Below are 21163 nucleotides of genomic sequence, written 5' to 3'. Positions count from 1 at the left end.
GCTCATAAATCAGTAGCCTGGGGTTTCCCAAGGGTCTGGTCAGGGGAGTGGCCCTGTAATATTATCATGTCTGAGGAGACAATTGCTGCTCCATTAGGCTGTCTCAAGAGGAGAAGCAGCAGCCTCATCTAATGTGAGGCTAACCAGGAGAGGTGGGGATTCTTTTGTCTCCAGATGTGTCTATCTGTTTCACTTTGCACTCCATCTCAGACACTTACTTAAATCCAAACCCACATGCAATCTCTACCTAATCTTAGCACAGAATAGACGAAAACCCAGTCTTCCCACCCAGTGTCCCTGCAACTTCTTTTTCATCCTATTTGTTTCCAGCTTCCCCAACTATGGAGGGGAGTATGAAGTCATAAAGAACATGTTCTGCGGTGGGTTGGTAGTTCATTATGTGGCTGTGCCATGTTCCAGAAAGCATCACGAAAGACCTCTGTAGAATGGTTAACTGGAACGTTTGGTCTAGGGTAGGGTAAAGCCAGCCATGGCTTTTCTTCCCTGGCCCAGGCAACTTCTGACCACTTTATTCTTTTCTGTTCTATTCTATAATCCACCTAACAAGAGACCCAGCGAATAATCCAACAGGGCACAGTTTGAGTTTGCCCAATATTAAATAATTTACCCCTTCTTTATATTTTTATATGGGACTTTTTTAATATTAAAAAATACATATAATATTGAAATGTACCCACACACATATAGTCCAACCATATTATTCAATCAGTGACTCACAATATCATCACATAGTTGTGTGTTCTTCACCATGATCATTTTTAGAACATTTGCATCACTCCATAAAAAGAAATAGAAAGAAAAAAAGAGAACTCCTATGTCCCATACTCCTTACCTCTCCCTCTCATTGACCCACAGTATTTCAATCTACCCAGTTTTTACCCTTTATGTTCCCCTATTATTTATTTATTTTTATGATATGGGTCTTCTTAAGCATTCTCAAGAATCGTGTGTTTGTGTATGCACACAACACACATCCCTTAGCTCCTTAAATTAGTTTGGAAATTTATTTAACACTGAGAATCCTGTCCTCTAATTCTGCTGGACTGGCCGTTTTCAGGGTAGTGGCAGGTATTGAAATACTGCCAGGGAGGTGGATGTATCCAGGAAATGAACTGTCTGGGTTTGGTTTTCCTTTAGCTGTTTTAATTAATGTTGAGTTCATAGCTCATCTTTTTTTTTTTTTTCTTTTGACATTCATTGTTGTCCAGTGATAGGTATGAAACACTTGTTTCAAGGGTGCCAAGTCCTCTCTAAATCATCCCACTTGTACAGGGGCTTAATTTGAGCATAACTTGAGCGAACTGTGTTTGCCTGTATGGCCAAGATAATGTTCAGCATTTCAGTGTAATGGTCCTCGTGTTTTAATTTTTTTTCTTTTAAATAGTTTCTAACTCTAGCTGGAATTGCGGCGTCTCAACTCTTATTACAAACACGCAGAAGCCCACAGGGATCGCTGATGTATACAGCAAGTTCCGCCCAGTGAAGCGGGTTTCCCCACTGAAACATCAGCCAGAGACTCTGGAGAACAATGAAAATGATGAACAAAAGAGCCAGAAGGTGGAGCACCCAAAAGGGGGTGATTTGGATCCACAGCCCCCTTCTGAGGAGCTCGGCCCTGAAGATGGAAAGGGCAGCCTGCCAGGGAAGACCTCCGAGCCCAGCACGCTGCTGGGCGAACTGGAGCATTACGACCTCGACATGGATGAAATCCTGGACGTGCCTTACATTAAATCCAGCCAGCAGCTTGCCTCTTTTACCAAGGCGACTTCAGAAAAAAGAATTTTGGGTTTATGCACAACCACCAATGGCCTTTCTGGCAAAGCCTGTTCTACGGGGAGTGCTGAGAACTCCCCATCCAGCAGGGCTCCCTTTTGCGTGCTTTCGCCCGTGAAAAGCCCTCACCTGAGAAAAGCGTCATCTGTGATCCAGGACCAGCACAAGCTTTCCGCCGAAGAGCCCGAGAGCTTGCCCCCTCTGGTTAAGTGTGGCTCCGCGTATGAGCCCGAAAGTCAGAGTAAGGACTTGCTGAACAAGACCTTTGGCGATGCTCATGGCCGAAAGGCTGAGAAGGCAGTGCCGGACTGTCAGCTCAGGGCTTTCCATCTGCAGCCCTCGGCCACGGAACCCAAACCGGAAGAGCAGATTAGTGGCCTGAACTGGACCAGCTCCCAAGGCCCAGAAGAAACAAGTGAGTTTCTGAAAAAAGCAAAAAGCATCTTGAACATCGTTAAAGAAGGACAGATATCTCTCCTGGTAAGTATAATCCAGTTACTGATGCATATTGATCATTTAGAGATTGCGTTTTATCGGCTCCGTCCAATAGTAGCAGGGCAAGGATGCATTTTGCTGGTTCTAGTTTAATTTTTATCTGTGGTTTAAGGTGGGAGATGCGAATTTTTGAGTTGAGAAATAAAAGTCATAAGGTTACTGTGGGGGAAGACAAATGGCGATAGAATTAATTGTGCATTAATTCAACGGGCGTAAGGACACTTCAACAAAAGCAAAACAAAGCAGGCTCAGCACTTTCTTTAACTTGAATCTTAATGTCTTTCTATTTGCTTTTCAAACCGATCCCAACTTTCTCACGCCGTTATTTGTGGAGATGTCAGTTCCTTGCTGATGGCAGACCCGCCAGAGATGTGAACAGAGGGTCTTCTGTTTCATTCTAGTCATTATTCAGGAGAGTCAGACCAGGATGTTTGAAAAACATTTGCAGATAGGTCCTTACCTTACAGCTTAATTGCCCTCTGACCCACATAGAGTTTTTACTGGGTTCCAGCTCTGCATGTGTAGGGAGCCTGAAGAAGCTTTTCCAAAGACTCCTGACACAGAGTGAGATGATGTGAGAAAAAAGTCTAAGAGAGAGCTTAACTGAGATAGCATTTCATCTGCCTGCGTTGTTCTTTTCTCACTTCCAGACTTGGATCAAACAGTAGCAAGCCTGAGTTGATGCTACGATGTTAATTAGAGTCCCAGTCAAGAAAATCATTCTCTTTGTCAATGTGATTCTAATTAGTGGGAAGGCATACCTATATAAGTACAATGGACTTGGTTTATTATCAAAAAGTGCATTGAAATTGGGCAATATTACTAGCAATTGAACAATTTTACTAACAAAGCAATAAAAATCTTTTCACTTGAAAAAAAATGTCTTTTCCATTCTTTCTGGCTCACTCTCTCTATTTCGCTTCGATTCATTCCTTTCTTTTGCTGTCCATGTTGATAATGCCTCTCCATTCACCCGACAGTCTCTGTCAACCAGTCCATACTGAGGGGACTAAACATCTCTAGAGATGTGCAAACCAAAGGCCAGCCAAGCCTCCAGATGCCCCTAGGAGTTTGGGGACAAAAAAGTGTGTAAGGGAAACTCTGGAACCACTAGTTCAGCCCTCACCTGATAGTTTGCAGAGAAAGCTGGTTTTCCACAGTTCAAGGCAAAGCTAATGGTTGAGACACGTGGTTGGTTCACTCAACAGTGAAGACAGAGACGTGGACCTGCTGTTTGCCATAAATGTCACTGCAGTTGTGTGAACCCTCCACAAGCTTGTTGTCCCTGGCTGTCTCCATGCCTCACACTCAGCTATGTCTCAAAACTCAGGTTCCAAAGCATTGTGTACAAAGAATGAAACAGAAAGTTATTAGAATTAATAGTAAGGAACACTGATTCATCAGATCCCTGCGCCTGCCACCAAAACTTCTGGAACCCCGTCTCTTCTTCCCATGTACAGAGTAAAATCCCCACAGCATCTCGTTCTGGTTTGTTGGCATAAGCTTTCTCTCTTACCCTTTGTGCAGCCACACTTAGCTGCCGACAATCTGGACAAAATTCACGACGAAAGCGGAAACAATCTCTTACACATTGCTGCGTCACAGGGACATGCCGAGTGTCTGCAGCACCTCACGTCTCTGATGGGAGAAGACTGCCTCAGTGAGCGAAATGTGGAGAAGCTGACCCCCGCTGGCCTGGCCATCAAGGTGACTGGTTCGGGTGGGGCCCCCACCACTTAAAGTTGGGTTTCTGTTTTTTTCAGATTCTTAGTGAGCTAAAGTGTTGGAATGGAAAGCGAGAGGAGATTGATTTACCAAATAAACAACAAATGAATTTATTGTTTACATTTAAGAGATAAATCGTTTCGGTCACTAACTGCTTTGAGATTTTGAGACTATTTTCCATTTTGTTGCCTAACGAGGGTAAGCCTCAAATCAGCTAATAAAAAGAAAGGAAAATGTTCTATTGTGGTTCTAAGAACTGGTGTTGTTCAAACAAATTTAGATTCTTAACCACACCTGGATCTCCAAGAGACTGTTACATTTTGCCCTGAAGTGAGTATAAAGAGCAGGACAGATGAGGAAAAGGTGTATTAAGAGATGATTAAGAGATGATTTTTAAGAGATAATGCACTCAAGAGTATTTCAGGTAATGAAGTGGACTTTTAATGGATCACATCTGAAGTTTAAATGTCATCAGTGTCAGGAATTAATTGTTTAGAATATTAGTGTTGATTTTGGGTTTAACTCTGGCAGATCACAGTTTGCTGTCAAAAACTACACAAATTAATGCCGACTGGGATAAAGTTAAAACCTAGATACAGTGTATGGGAGAACATAGGTCCTGCAGTGAGTGTCCCTGCAAAATATTGCACATTTCTAGAAAATAGCTATTAAACTAAAATTACATGTACAATCTTTGGCAAGTAAATGTAGGATGCAGTCATATTTATTGAAAAGCCAGAGTGAAGTTCAATGAAATATAATGCACCTTGTGCTTTTGCATATGTACTTTGTTTTGCATAATGGTTTTGTCTTCTGATAGCTGAATAATAATTTTTATAAATGGAAGTATATTGAAATTTACTAGGGAGCTTGCTTATTCACTAATGAAACCTACTTAGGAATTCATGAAAGAGCAGGTCACATTGGAAAGACAAGCAATTGCTGCCCTATGCCTAATATGTCTCCTATGAAAATCTGTAATATATATTTCAATCATTTACCACTCAGTAAAGTTATTTTATATATATATTTTTTAATTCTTATTTTATTTACTTTTACTCAGAGTGTAGGTATAACTTCAAAGATAGAAAATATTTCATAAAATAAGTAACCTGTGACTCCAGTTGATATCATTTTCCTTTGGTTGTGAATGATGTTGTGACAAATTAAAACCTGACCCAGGATGGCCAGTGGTCATCATGAAGAAAGAGAGACCACATGTGATGGCAGGGTTCAGGGTGGTTTAGCTCAATGACCTGTGCCGAGCCTACCAGGCCCTGTGCTAGGCACCAGCAATACACCTTTGAGTAAGATGTAGTCCCAATTCTTAAGGAGCTGGTAGCCTGTGGCCAACACAGATAAGTTTATCAGCGATACAAGTAATAGGAAATTCCTGGATCCAGGCCTGCAGCAGGTTTCTGGGGGAACACAGGGGTTGGTTCTGGTCATCACTGGGCATGTGTCCTGGATGAGTAAAGTATTCCTGCAATGCCAGTGAGTTTTGACATTTACCTTGTCGTTTTAGTGTTTATGAGATACAATTCTCATTTAGTTTTCCTGACTAGTGGTAGATTTTCCAGTATCTCCTATAGCTGAATGAATTGTTCTTTTTTAATTGATATCCCCTAGTACTTGTTTTGGTAGAATGAGTGCCTCAGAAGTAGGAAGGTACCTAAGCAAATGGTCCTTAAGCCATCCCTCAGTGTAATCTCTTTCTATGACAGCCAACAGCCACATTGTGTTCATTCATTCCTAAACTCCAGCAGTGAGCATAGTATTAGCAACCTGCAGAGCACAAACTTAAACAGCAGTTATTTTGTTTGTTTTAATGGTTCTTTTTAATGATAAACACCTATGAAAACCATAAGACTCATAAGCTTTTACAGATTTTGGGGTCTCAAGCTTTTCATACTTTACCTCTTGACAGTGAATTGAAAAATGGAGGTTGCTCTTCTGTTTATTTAATGTAGAATTTACAAAAGCAGTAAATAGAAATAGTTTAAAAGGAGAACCAGCTCCTTCAGAAATCTCTCCTGATGCCTCAGTCCATTCAGTAAATTGTGATTGGGCACTGATAAAGTTTCAGGAGCCTTAAGAAGTCATCCTTCTTGCATTTTCGAACCTCCTAACACCAGTAACTGATCCGTGGTGTTTCACCTCATTAAGTACAGCTCCCAGAGCTCTGCTGTCATTAAAGACAAACAAACTTGTTACAAATGGGTAGAAGTCAGTTGGCTAATATTACTTGGCTGACAGGAAGCAGAGGCAGAGACAAGGTATCAAATGAAAAAGTTACCTGAGAAAAAGAGCTTTGAAGTCCTACAGAGGCCCAAGAACATCTCCCCCAGTCTTAATAGGTAAAGAGAAGGTAATAAATACTTGCCAGTTACATGCAGAATTTATTGAGTGTTTTGTGGAGGATTCAACATTAGATACTGTGGGAGTTCAGGGCACTACTGAATGCTCTTTGGGTATGGTTATGCAAAATAGAGAGATTAGTAAAAAGGAGTTGAGAGAAGTTTCTAAAAGGGGGCCAGGATAAACAATTATTTTAGGAGCTAAACAAACTTAAAATGAAGTAATGTTTATTCCCTTTTCATTTCTCTTTCAGTCCTTCTGATTAAGCCCAAAGGGGAAGTGTTGATCTGGTAATAACATAACTTCAAACACACAAGCTTACAATACTTTTTTTTTTTTTTTAGCAAAAAATGAACAACCCCAAGCTCAAAGACTTCAGTAGGCATAATCTGCTAGAATTTAATATCATTTTTTGCTTTCTTGGTATTTATCTTTATGGCAAATGATATTGTTTTCAGACTCATGATAGTGATACAATATTTCCTTCTGCCTTTCTAGCTGCATTTTATTTTAAATGTTGCAAGCTTGTAGACCCAACAGACATCTCTAGAACACTGCACTTAACAGCAGTAGAATACACAGTCTTCTCAGAGGCACATGGAACACTGTGCAGGAGGGACCATACAGTAGGTCATAAAACAAGTCTTAGTAAGTTAAGAAGACTGAAACCTTTCAAAGTATGTTCTCCAACCACACTGGAACACAATTAGGAATCAGTGATGAAAAGAAACTTGGGAAAGTCACAAGTATGGGGAAATTAAATAACACACTCATAAAGAACCAGTAGGTCGAAGAAGAAATCACAAGGGAAATAGAAACACTTTGAGATTAATGAAACTAAAAACACAGCATAATAAAATTTATGAGACGCAGTTAAAGCAGCACTTAGAGGAAATTTTATAGCTATAGATAATTATAATCAAAAGGAAGAAAGATCTGAAACTAACCCAGTCTTCCACCTCATGAAATTAGAAAATGAAGAGCAAACTAAATCCAAAGCATGTAGAAGGGAGGAAATAATAAAAATTTAGAACAGAAATAAATGAAATAGCGCATAGAAATGAATGAGACAAATATTGGTTTTTTGGAAGAACCAAAAAAATGGACAAACCTTTAACTAGACTGACAAAGAAAGAAGAAAAAAGACTGAAATTACTAAAATCAGAGTTATCTCACATTTTAAAATAAATACCAGCAAATGTGAACTACTTTGCCTAATAAGTGCTCAGTGACATTCAATAAATGTGGCTGCCACTCCTTCATTCAGAGGGAATGAAATGTGTGGCATCAATGTTTTATTAATCCTAGAGGAAAGCACTTAACATGCTGAAATTGAGTAATTGAAAGAAAGTCTATAATGAAGGGATTATACCCCAAAGGGTTGGTGGGGTGTAGTCAGCCCACAGATAGTACAATATTCTTTGGTCAATAGCAGGGCACCAATACCACACCTAAACCTGAAGGATCTGGGAAAAGAAAAATTAACAGAACCTGAGTTAGAGGGAGCTGAGTAAAAAGTACTGACTGACTTTTGCAAAGAAACTGGTCAAGGAACTCAGTTTCCTCCCCTGTAGAATAGCAGAGATGATAGTAACTAGTCATAAAGTTACCATGAAGATTAAATGTGAGCTTCCCCTTTAAGAAGTTCTCACGAACGAGGACACCTCCAGTTCATTTTCCTGCCCTCATTTCCTGCCACTGTTCTCCACCAGCCAAATCCAAGCAGAAGCCAGAGACAAGAGAGCCAGCCCCCATCAATCAGCCTCCCAGGGCAGAAATCAGAGCGAAGAGGGAAGGGGATGTATCTGAATGGGGACTTCTGGAGACTACTCAGCACACACCTGATCATGCTAGATATCAGAAGAGAAGAGAAGAGACTCTGCACGTACATGGGAGTTACCATTTGAAGTTCCTTGCACAAATAGGAGTAGATGATGAATGAACAGATGACCCCCCTGTCTTGCTTTTAGAAAAGGCTTTCTCCCTTGAGACGTTAAATAGGATTCTAATATATAAAGAAACAAACCCTGTTATACTCAAATGTCACCTTCCTTAAAGCCTTCCTGGCTCCAAGCCCACAGCAGCTCATTTCTCCTATGCTAAGATTCCACACCGTGTAAACCAGGAAGGCGGAAAAATGTCTAATTTGTCTTAGAGAGTAATCGTGAGGCTCTAAGAGAGCAATCTCATAATACAAGGATAATGCATATTGTTTGCTTAATAAACTCAAATTATCCCATTTAATCTGCTTGGTAACCTTATGAGGGAGTTGTTATTAGGTTTGCTGTGGAACACAATTAGGAATCAATAACCTGAACTAGAGAGATGAAGTAATTTGTCCACGTGTTTTAACTAAGTGGTGGATTAAGGATTTAAATTCAAGTCAGAGTCTGGGTTTTCATCACCAAGTTATAAATGATGGAGAAAAGCCTCTAGTAATACGTATTGCCTGAAGTAAACTGTTTACGTTCTCGATCACGTTTTTTAACCCTTGCATTGAAGAGTGCCTGAAAGATAGGAAAACCCAATGAAAAAATATAAAGCTAGAAGTTTAAATTTAAAAAAATTAGAAAATTAAGAGAAGACTATCTAGTTTTATAAAACCCTCGCCAAAGACTGAGAAATTCCTACCTCTGCTTTTTCTGGTCATATTTGCTTTACTGTCCCTTCTTGATGCTGAGCATTTGACATTTTCAGGCTTCCCAAAATATGTAAAAGTTGTAGATGCTTTATTTTTGGTATCAATAGTTTTATCATTGATACAAATTTAAATAATAACTTCTTTTATAATGATTTCCCTACTTTTCAAAAAATTTTCAATTATTTTACCTATGAACTGTAAGTGAAAAATAATTAACAGACAATACCACTTGTTGGCTTCAATTTGTAATAATTGGAACATTTATGTGTTGTTGCAAACCAGTTTGACAGTTTCCTGTAAGTTAAATATGCACATACCAATGTTCCAGAAATTCCACTCCTGGTTATTCACCGAACAGAAATAAAGGCATATATCCACAAAAAAGATTCATATGTGATTGCTCCTAGCAGTTTTATTCATAGTACACCCCCAAAATGGAAACAGCTCATATGTCCTTCAATAAGCAGATGGATAAACAAATTGTGATATGTTCTTATAGTGTAATACTTACAGTAATAAAAAGGAACAGTCTATAAAACAAGCAACAGCTTGGATGAATCTTAGAGGCATTATGCGGAGTGAAACAAGCCAGACACAAAAAACCTTTATATTCTAATCTATAATGATAGAAATCAAATCAGTGGCTGCCTGGGACAAAGATGAAGAAGATGAGAGCAAAGGGATACAAGTAAATGTTATGGGGTGATAGAAATGTTTTACATCTTCATTCGAGCAGTAGTCACAAGAGTATGTATTTTTTCAAATGTGCGCTTGAAAAGGATGTGTTTTATAATATGAAAATTTTACCTTAATAAAGTGATTTTAAAATCACTCATGAAAATGTATTTAGTATTCAGCAATTGATTTAGAGCCATAACTACAGGCAAATCAAGCCAGATATAAACACTAGCGTTTAGATTATTTCTTCCATTGAGAAAATTGGCATCTGTGAGATATTTTTCAAACCTGAATAATCTTGAATTTCTTCTTCTTTTTAAACCTAGAATGGTCAGTTGGAATGCGTACGCTGGATGGTGAGCGAAACAGAAGCCATAGCAGAACTGAGCTGTTCAAAGGATTCCCCAAGTCTTATTCATTACTCAGGCTGCTATGGCCAGGTATGAAGGAGTTTTTAATTTATTATTTACACTTATTATTTATTATTTGCATTTATTATTATACTGATGATTTTGATTATTATTCCATCAAAATCCAAGCCTAAGAAACCATCAAAAATGAACCCAAAGTTTTATATACAATGATACTTACTGTAGCACTTACCCCCTCCAAATGGAAACAACTCAGATGTCCATCAGTAAGTGAATGGATAAGCAAATTGTGATATATTTGTACAATGAAATACTTTCAACAATAGAAAGGAACAGTCTGAAATACAAGCACATTTTTTAATGAAGATAAATTCAAACTACAGAAATATTCTAAGATAGGTTAACGGATAAATTAATGAGGTTACATCCATACGCTGGAATTTATGATAAAATGTTCATTATTTAATATTAAATAAAAATGCATGATATAAAACTGCTGCTGTAATTTGGTGCCAATTTTGAATTTTAGAGAGAGAGAAAGATAAATAGGAAATAAGACTAGAAAAGCAGTAGTTATAGCTGAGGGTGAAATTACAGGAGTTTTTAAATTTTTTTTGTAGTTTTCTGTATTTTATTTTCCAAATATTCTGCAATAAATACATTTTATTTTTGTAAAATGAAAAAATATTTATTTAACCCAAAATTAAGAAGAAAATATTTATTGTGGCATTACAGGTAAACCTACTTGATCATTAAAGATAAGCAGCCATGCTAACTAGATGGCTTTGTGAGTTACAGTTTCTACATTAGTACATCCCAATGTTAGTAATTGATGTGTGCAAATCATAATCCAATGTGTGGAATTAAAAATTTCACTACTTCCGTTTGAGAGGGATGAATCTAACTTCTCCTTCAAGAATTGGAACCACAAAATGGCAATCTCAGTCTTAAAAAAAAATAAAGTCAGCACTTTATTAAAATGGATTTAATCATATTTGTTTGTGGCAAAGAAAATTGCTTCTCATGCATATAACCATATCCCCTTTGGCTTCATAACCTTTCCCAGTGGCAATAAATTGTGGCATTGTCAACAAGAGATTATGATTTTTCAAGCATGACAATCACAAGTTTAAAAAAATGGACTCAAGAATAATACCACAGTCATTCTTTTATAGGAGCTACATTATCCAGTAGTTTATTTTGTGCCACAGTTCAGTTTATATAAAATGTTTCCTATTGCCAGGCACCATGCCGTCGGATTCTGTATTCCTCAAAACAACCCAATGAAACCCTGTTGTCTTTAATTCTATCGTACAGATGAACCTGAAGACAGAAAGTTAAGTGACTTGTGCACGGTCTAATTGCCAAGAGCAAAGACTGGATTTCAATTTAGATCCTGTGATCTCAGGGCCAGATTGTGTTTTGTCCCCATCTGAACAGATAACTTCTATCAGTTACTTGCAGTGGCATTGATAAAGCTGAAGAAAGCGTTCTTACAATTTTATGTAAGAATATATTGTGATGTTTGGAATACTTTAACACAGCTTATCAAAGAAGTGAACAACTCTGCTGAATTTGTAAGTGTCAAGACAAAGGAGCAGGAAGAACTTTTAAATTTTGCAAAAGCTACAGTCTTTGGAATAGTATGAATGACTCAGTTTTTCTCTGAGTATTATACTTCCTAGCCCCAGCCATGGTGTCCTACAAACTATCAGTAATAGTTTATAGGCATTTGCTAGGATATCTTTTTTGCTAATGCTGGCAAAGAGAAGAATAGAATTTTCAAGTGAACTGGCAGGCTTCGAACACTGCTAATCTTCGTAAGTCATTTTCAGCATAAAACAGAATTTTGTTTATTCTCAAATTGCCTGAATAATGATTTCATATCCCTGATTTCATTTGCTTATATAAAGCCTAACTAAGAATTTTAGATATCAGTGGAAAGGCTGCCTGTGCTTTTGGTGGAGCTTGCCAAAGAAAAGGAGGAAGGGATTATATCACTGTTCTGAGACCCTAAGTAAATAATTGGGCATTCGACATTCTTTGTCTTGGGAAACGTCGCTTCTATATGCCAGTTTCTTTATTCAACTCTCACAGCAGGTTTCTCATAATTTTGAAGCTATTGGGAATGAACAAAAGAAAGTGCCCTTTCCAGGACTGCTTGAGGAATAGTGTGGCTTACTTGACTGGACTAGAGGAAATTGTGACCTATTTGAAGCATTGTGTCACATGCTAGGCTCAGTTTTCAGGTTATCTCAAGGTAATAAACATTTTTAATGGCTAAAGTACAGTTCTACATGGGGAAATCCAACAGCCTTAGGAGAGCATAACTACCGAAGTGGAAAACATAGAAGCCGATTAGAACTGCAAATTCTGCCCAGCCATCCTGCAACCGCTGCGACCACTTATATAACAGATAACCTGTGGAGATGCTGAACTTGGAACCATTACAAGCCTAATATTTTCACAAGGAAGACTGTTATTGAACAGTTTTCTAATGGATTCAGCACATGCAAGTTTTTCTACATCAAGCAGGCAACTCAGTATATTCTGGTTTTGTTTCTTCAGTAAACAACTCCGTAAAGGATAAGACAGAGGAAAATTACCCTCCCAATGTATTTTGGTTGCCTCCTGCCCCACACATAGATTCATAGAGAATGGGTTCCATTTGACTCCCAATCTGTATCCTTTTTCTTGTAAAAATTACCTTTAAAGACTCTAAACACAGGGTAAACGGCAGTTTTTCAGTGGTCCCATGGAGTGATAGAACTTTGGATGATAGAAATTGATTTCCCGCCTCTTGACACATGACAGCTCAGAGGGTGCAGTTATTTCACTGCCTGATTCTACCTGTTAGAACTAGGCCAGAGAGTGTGGAGGTGGCAGCCTCGGGACACTCACGTAACAGGTGGGGGTGTCCTCACAGGCCTGCATGGCTTAGGAAGTTTTACTCACAGCATGAAGATTCGGTTTGTCTCAAGGTCTCCACCCTCCAATGCCCAGAGCCTTCAGCCTGCTGGGCTTTGGTCGTTGGTCTACTGAGCTCTGTCCTACTTTCAACATCAAACCTATCATTGCTTGTTTTTTGTTTCGTTTTGTTTTGTTTTTGTTTTTCTGAATCCTAATGGATGACTTTTGGTCAGGAGATTCTTGTACAAAAAAACAACCTATATCACGGTATCAATCACCTACCGAGAGCACTTTTGTTTGTACCGTGTTCCCTCTTCATTTTAAATGTTTGCCCTGAAGTCAGACCAAAAAAAAAATTGCACTTCTTAAAAAACAGAAAGGGCTCAGCTGTTCCTACTAATGTTTATGAACAATGATAGGCATGCTGACGAGAGGGATGCTTTCACAGGTTCCTGTGCTACTGTGGTTTTTCCACAATTTATTTAAGGGGGATAAATATTCCTTTGACTTTGTTGTTTCAGTGTTGTGGGGCAGAGGTAACTAAACTATGCTCAAAGTGCTGCAGTTGCACAATAAAAGGATCTTTGATTAGCAGCAGTATCCTTCTGCTCTCCAAGGACTGATCTTTGAAAAATCATAACCAACACAGCGCTCCATAAGCCCACAGGCCAATGGGGAGTTAACTGTGATTTCTGGACCCAAAGGGGCACAGTGGGAGCATATCCTTTAATGAAGGATTGGGAATGAATATTCACACTCACAATAACATTGACTCCTGAGTCAAGCTGTCTGGATTTAAATCCTAGCCCCACCATATATTAGCTGTGTGACTTTGGATGAATTTATTTTCTTAAAAAAGTAAAGATCTCCCTGGGCCTTTGTTTCATCATCTGTGAAACTGGGATAATAGTACCTTCCTCATAGACTTATTCTGAGACCTAAAGCACTAGCCACTGCCTGCAGTGGACACTAGATAAATGTTGGCTCTTATGATTATTAGATCTCTTCCAATTTATTGTCTTTATGGTTATCAATATTACTTAGTTTATATATTTCACCATAAATAGAAGTATAAGGAAAAGCTTGGCAGAGAATTACTTAAACCTCACCCTATTTAATAGATTCTTAGATGCATTTTTTCCCCACATCTTAGCATCTCAGAATTCTATGTTTACCTTATAATAAGTAGCATTATGAAATCGGCCTCTTTTTTACTTTTTAGCATCTCAACAACTGGAATGAATCTTATAAATGTTGGCGTATTAGATTTGGTGAAATATGATCACAGAAAAGCTGACTCCTTCAGAACTTATGATGGCACCACAAACTACAGAGATATTTATTGATACCAGCAATAAGCCTATGGCATGCTTTTCAGTCACCTTTTTTATTAGATTTTGTCCAGAAAATCTCATAACTTATGAATATTAATTGCCTCTTCAAACAATCTGCATTGCCTTTAGGAATATACAAAATACAAAACATAAAAACTAGTTGCCAAAAGAGCAGAAAATCCCCAGAAAGAGGAAACTAATGCACGAAAGAGGTTTTCAGTCAACAAATCAATGTTGAATGGATAGAGGCATGTGTAGGTGGATGGAAGAAATGTACGTTGGAGAGGCATTCTGTGAATTAGAAATAATGTGGGAAGGTCTCCCCATGTCACTGCAGTGGATGTCCTCTGAGAGCCAAAACTTCTGGAGAAATGAAGATCTGAAGCTACACTCTTCCTTTAACATCTCCTTTCCATAAACATACACACACAATGCTAAAGATCTAAGCAGGGAAGTGGACACAGCTTCATAGCTTTTAATACCCATATGCACTAACAAGGGTTTTCATATTTGGAAAAAAATGGCTGTATTTATTCTATCATCCTTACTAGGTATTTGTCAAATAAGTCACTGTTTAAATCATAGGTGAGGTGAATCTGTTGGCAGATGTCCCATCTCAAGGAAGAAAGCAGTTTCTTCGAGAATGGATGCTCCATGTGCTATGACCAAATCCGGGGGATTTTAGCCATCTCCATGTCCGTCTCAGATATCCTAAATGTCAAAAGCTAGAAGACCTGGTATATAGTCAGCCAGCCACTTTAGGTAGTACTTCTCTGAATATTCTATGTTTCCATATAATACCTCAGAGGGCAGGTCTCTCTTTCTTATTAAGGTGACCTGCCCAGCACAGAAAACAACACTGAATTTGAGCTGCTGGGCAAAGATCTGTCTTTTTCTAACAATGGAATTAATGTCTCTTTTATGCAAGCTTCACCTATTGAATTAAGGAAGATCTCTGATTGCAAGAAAGCATTATTCATGCCATCATAAGAAAAGAAGATAGATTATTGTAACAATGTGGAATGAAACTGACTTGGAAAGCTGTGCACAGCCAAGGCAACTTTTGCCTTCCACAGAGTTCATGGTGTCTTGTTCTCCCCAGTTATCAAACCCCTGCACAATTCAGGTGTTTGGATTTTCCCTCAGATTTCTAAAAGAGAAAAATTGCCTGTTTATAAATTTCAGTATTTCATTTCCTACAATCCCTTTAACAAAAGTTGAAAACACTGTGAATTTTAGGAACGGTATTTTCTGTGCATATGAAATAGACATATCCACCATCATGTTTAATTGGATTTGAAAAATCTGAAAATATGCCTGACAGTAAGTTACATATAAAACATTTCTAAATGGTTACATCTCCTCTGAGATGTACTTGCCAAAGAAAGAAGCTGCTAGAATATTGCAGAATATATTTTTATCCTTCCCTCAGTTTTTTGGTTTGTAAAATAAAGGCGTTGAATTGGATGATTCCCTAACATCGTTCACATTTTGCGATTTTGTTGCAATGATTTCATATCATGGAACAAGCCCAGTGACCACATGCTGGAGAATGGCCCACCGTAGAAGATTTGTTCCGCATTTGGCAGGGCTCTCCTGTACACTGGCAACCGCGCTCTTGAAGTTTCCATAAACTTTAGCCATCAACTTCGAACCAGTTGATCATATCCCGTATCCTGAGATACTTCTACTCATCCAAATCTTTTAAAGGGTTAAGATCACATGATGCATTCATCTGTCACCAAAGTCATCCCTTTTTTTCCCCCTTATCTAAAATTGGAAAAATTAAGGAAGTGGTTCTGTCTGAAGCATGTATGACAGACATCGCTTGCTCTGGCCCAAATATCAACTCCAGCTTTATCCAAGTTTGCCTCTGAAAAAGTGGGTTAAGCAAATCAGCATATCCTTATCCTACCTGTAACCCCCAGCCCTGGTCCCCAGCCTCTGCTCCACCTCATTTCGTAAAGACCCTTGATGGTTTCACTTTCACCAAGGTCTGTCTGCTTTTACAACTACCCCTCACCCTGCTTTCCCTGGGTGTGTTTTTGGTAGGTTGTAGACACTGATTACATTTTCTCTTCTCGCTCATTAGGGGTCTTACTCCCCACTCCCTCACTTGGAAAAAGTGCGGTGCAAACGTTCCGTCTGTCCCTGATGTCTCAGATACCTCCATAAACAGTGCCCTGCTCCCCGGCACAGGGGGTGAAACATTAAAGCAGTTGGTTGTTTTTATCCAACATTCCGTTAGCAGATTAGTTGGCATGTTCAGAAGGTGAAGGTAAATTTAATCTAGAGAAGTATAAAAGTTCATGACCAGTCTGAGCAAATAACTGGGGGGAAAAAAACTTTAAAAGGGTAGGAAGAGGTTCAGGGCTATTTCGGATACATGATCATTTTTTTAAATGTCAGATTCCACCCACTAAACTTCATGTTGTTGTTTTTACCACTTTCATATTTTTTTAACTTATATTTAATTCTTCTATTTAAAGCAGTGGAATCCCATCCCCCATTCTCTCCCAAAGCCAAGTATAACATGAAAATACCACAAAAGACTCAGTGGGTAAAATGCAAACGGACTGTGACAAAACACACTGGCTGCTCCATATCTTTACTTTTGAAAGGTTCATGTTCAGAGCTCTGAGTTCCCTCACTTTAAAATGGAAGAAGAAAAAGCTTTACCTTTAAATACCACCACGTTTGGTCAAACTAATCAAGACGGTCCAAGTTCTGATTTCAGTGAAGTTGCTTTATACTTGGCAGTATATTTTGTCTCTTTTTTGCCAACCTGTTGATTATAGGAGGTATGGGATTAGGAAAGCATGGTTGAAGGATTACAAACTTAAGAGTAAAAGCTAGTTATCTCCGTAAACCAAAGTTTTATAATACAATTCTTGAAAAGTGGAGGCAGTATAACACAGTAGCAACCACATTGCCTTGAAGTAAGAAAGTTTGGTTCTAGTTCCAACTTGGGCTCTTTCTAGTTGCATGACTTTGAGGAGGTAGTCGAACTCTGTGAATCAATTTTCCCATCGACAGACTAAGCAGGTAAAACAAGAGCGTTTCTGAAGTAACTTTCCGCTTTTAAAATTCTCATGTGGTCCTCTTTCCTTCATTTCGTTCAGAGATTCATGGCTTTTCAGGTCATACTAAATGGGGATTTTTCTTGCTATTGTAAGTGTGGTAAATATCTAAGCTTCCCAAAGTGGAGTTTTGTTTTACTCTGTCTTTATGTTTGACCTCCCTGGATGATGTTCCGTCCATTCCAACAGTCTTTGTGTTTCTAGGAAAAGATTCTTCTGTGGCTTCTTCAGTTCATGCAAGAGCAGGGCATCTCTTTGGATGAAGTGGACCAGAACGGCAACAGCGCAGTTCACACAGCCTCTCAGCACGGCTTCCTCGGGTGCATACAGGTACGCGGGCTCTCGACTTTGCAGAGAGAAATAAGTTTATTAGGTCAAAGGACTGGACGTTTCTTCACTGGGAGAACATCTGGATTAAATCAGCTCTTTGTATCACAGTAGATAATGAGGAATCATATTGATATATTTGGATTTTCTGGAAATCCACCAGAAAACGTAGGCATAAATTGCCCTAAGAGTTTCTCCTTGTGTATCACAGGATGTTGAAAGGGATTGTTCCAAAGCTCCGATGCTGAGGGTCAACCTCTCCAAATGCTACCAGAGGGACATTTCTCAGTCTCCCAAATGGCAGGCATTCTTTCTGTCATCACCACACCTCCGTTTCCAGGTGTATGAAAAACAAGACTGAGGAGAGGGCTAGAAGCATTCTTCAGAGCAGGAAGTAGGAGACTACAGGAAATGTGTTTCCCCTTTTCTCTGCAATAAGACTGAGCTTCTTGAATGTGTGCTGTTTCAGTTTGCTAAAGCTGCCGGAATACAATATAGCAGAAATGGGTTGGTTTTTACAAAGGGGATTTATTACATTACAAATTACAATTCTAAGGCCATGAAAATGTCCAAATTAAGGCACCAACAAGAGGATACCTTCTTGGAGGAAAGGCAGCTGGCGTCCGGGTTTCCTTTCTCACATGGGAAGGCACGTGGTGACGTCTGCTGTCCTCTCTGAGCAACTGTGGTTCCTTCTTGCTTCTCCCCAGGGTGTTTTGTGTTGTTTCATTTCCTTAACTTTTCTCAGCTCTCTGTCCTAAGGGATAGAGGAAAGGATTAAGACCCGTCCTTGAATGGGCGGAGTCACATCTCCACAGAAACAATCAAATCAAAAGGTCCCACCCAACAATAGGTCAGCCCCCACAAGATTGGATTAAAAAACATGACTTTTCTGGGGTACATAACAGATTCAAACCACCACACCTGCCTAAAGGACCCAGAATTGGTTATAGGAGGTCCTTGGACACTGAGCTCTCAGCCCCTGGAGAAAATAAGCAGGAACATGGCTGACCTCCCACTCCCACTCAGCAGCCCCAAACAGCCTCATTTTTGTTCTCAACATTCCTTATAAATATTTTCGTTTTCTATGATAATAGAAATCATATAAAGGTTGGGGAGCACAGCTACAGGAGAGCAGAGGAAGGTTCTCCCCCCTGCCCCAAGCTGCTTGATAGGGGCACTCCAAAGGAGCTACTTTGAGAGTGTGGGGTTCCTGCAGGAAGAGGGGATGGAATTCCATGTCTCGGCTGCACAGAGCTCTGAGCTCTGAGCCAACCCCGGGGCTACCCTCAGAGCAAATCACCGTGAAAGGGCCCAAAGAGGATCTGCAGAACTTTGGGGCATTTGTCAATGTAAAACTAAGATAAGGTGGGGCCAGGGTGGCTCACTGGCAGAGTTCTCACTGCCACGCTGGAGACCCAGATTTGATTCCCAGTGTCTGCCCATGCCAAAAAATCCCCAACAAAACCTTCTCACTTAGAAGATTTTGAAGACCCTCAATGATAGGGAAAGGGAGAGGAGAGGGGAAGGAGGCGGAGCAGAAAGAAGAGGAGTGAAAGTGAGGAGAAGAAAGAAAATAGAATTAGAAACAAAGCTGAGATTTAGCTTTGGCCTGGATTTTTGTTTATGGACGTAAATCATAATGAGCAGAATGAGACCATTCTTATCATGAGAACCAGTTGCTCGGGAAGGTTGAGAGGACTCAGGAAATGCAGAAAAACACATGGTAAATATAAAAGGCAAGAGTTTAATAAGAACCCAAAGCAGAGTTAACAGAAAACCCTCTAGAGTATCTATTCACATGAAGCTGCTCTTTGGAAAGCTAACTTGGTAGGAAACCTTCCAAGGTTCTGTAAATGTTCTCATTACTTTTGGCAAAGCATGCATCTTCTAATTTGAGGCACCGAGATTTAAAGGGAGTGATGAGAAATTGGAGAGTATAGAAAGGAGAGTTAAACTATTACGGGATCTACAGAAAGATTAAAGAACTAGCATTTTTGTGTGTGTGTGGAAGAAAGCTAATTGAATAAACACTGGAAAACTGCATTTTTCCATTTAAAAAAAGCATGCTTACATTTAGTAGTCTTGAAACGGATTTTTTTATCAGCTAATAAATGACTGAAAGCCAAAGAAAACCAGTTGCTATCACTAATTTCTGTTTGGGATTTTAGTTATTTTTCTTTTTAATATGTGAAATATTAATCACCTCTAAAGAGAGGCGGCTGGTGCTTTCAGAGCATTCATCACTCCACTTAACACAAATGATATTTTTGGCACTGAATATCATGGATGTGGAAACTTGGATAATCTTGGAAAGGGTGTATCTGCTGGGTGTGAGATATATATATATATATATAAAGGAAGATAAAAAGAGACTGAGTAGAAAAGAGAGTGAACAAGGGACTTTATGAGGGTGAGGAAGGGACTAAGAAAAGAAAACATTGGAAAGAAAAATGCAGAGGTCAGGACCCAGGGGAAGCAATAACAATGTGTGTTTATGTTGAGTCTCTTGGATGCCTCAGAGCTCCATTCCTGCCTACTCTCTGTAACACTCTTATGAGGTTGCCATGACTTAATGGCAAATTGACCCCCTCATGGTGAGTGATCATCGACTGAAAGGAAAATGAAGCTCTTTTATAACCCGATTTAAGTAGTCCAGGAATTTAAATACTTCCAATATTGTGGGAGGAAAAAGGTATTACCTAGTACCAAAGCAAATCCAGCAGTCTACAATCCCATCCTGATATGGTCACTGAGTATGTCAGATTGTTGTAGTCGATGAATATTGGTATAGCCACTTTTTATACCATCTAATGTCATCAAAGTAAAAATACAAAACCGTTTTGGTATTTTCTTTTTTGTTTATTATTTCAGCTATGCTCTGTCAAATATCTCCTTCCTCCATTAATGACATCGTGGCCAAATTCCATGATTTTCTGCTTGTCTTTGACAATTTACATTTACTCCAGACCAGCTTAAAGTATCAATCTCATTTCTGATTCAAAGCATTCTTCCTCTGCAACCTGGATTAGACTTGAGGTTCAAGATTTGGAATGGGGAGCCAGGCATGATTCACTTTTTATACACCATTTTATGTCCTCCTTCCCTGGGCTTCAGCATTAGAGGAAACAGAGGAGATAGGGAGAGGAAAAGTCTGATGCCTCTGCTTAAGTGGAAAAGGTGATAGCACTGTATCTGAATTTGTTCCTACTCTTTGGTTCATAGCAATTTGCCACAGGTGGGCCTCCTGTTGGCACTCACTGGCAGGTACTGTGGGTGGGGTCCTTAGAGAACTCTGGGGAGCCTCCCAATTGTTAACTGTCACAAGAGATTTGGCCCCAACTTTACCACCTTCTTCCCCATACAACTTTCTCCATCTGTGGTGCACCCATTGCCTCTCGCTTCTGCAGGAACCTTTCCTTTTTTAGTGGGCTACTGAGAAAATAGCTC

The 21163-nt window shown here is 39.3% G+C and overlaps 1 protein-coding gene across 5 annotated transcripts in view; it reads left to right on the top strand.

Annotated features, from left to right (window-relative positions):
• SNCAIP (synuclein alpha interacting protein) overlaps positions 1-21163 on the top strand; it is a 145494-nt gene that overhangs the window by 101937 nt on the left and 22394 nt on the right. For all 5 annotated transcript variants that reach the window (XM_077138829.1, XM_077138828.1, XM_077138830.1 and 2 more), the window contains exons 4-7: positions 1406-2274; positions 3817-3996; positions 10018-10131; positions 17591-17716. In XM_077138829.1, the coding sequence (XP_076994944.1) occupies positions 1406-2274; positions 3817-3996; positions 10018-10131; positions 17591-17716 (1289 nt within the window). The remainder of the gene's footprint in view (positions 1-1405; positions 2275-3816; positions 3997-10017; positions 10132-17590; positions 17717-21163) is intronic.

Source organism: Tamandua tetradactyla, chromosome 21, assembly GCF_023851605.1.
Source record: "Tamandua tetradactyla isolate mTamTet1 chromosome 21, mTamTet1.pri, whole genome shotgun sequence".
Lineage (NCBI taxonomy): Eukaryota > Metazoa > Chordata > Mammalia > Pilosa > Myrmecophagidae > Tamandua > Tamandua tetradactyla.
The sequence above is the reverse complement of the archived record's forward strand: the minus strand, read 5'-3'. Positions and strand labels throughout refer to the sequence as shown.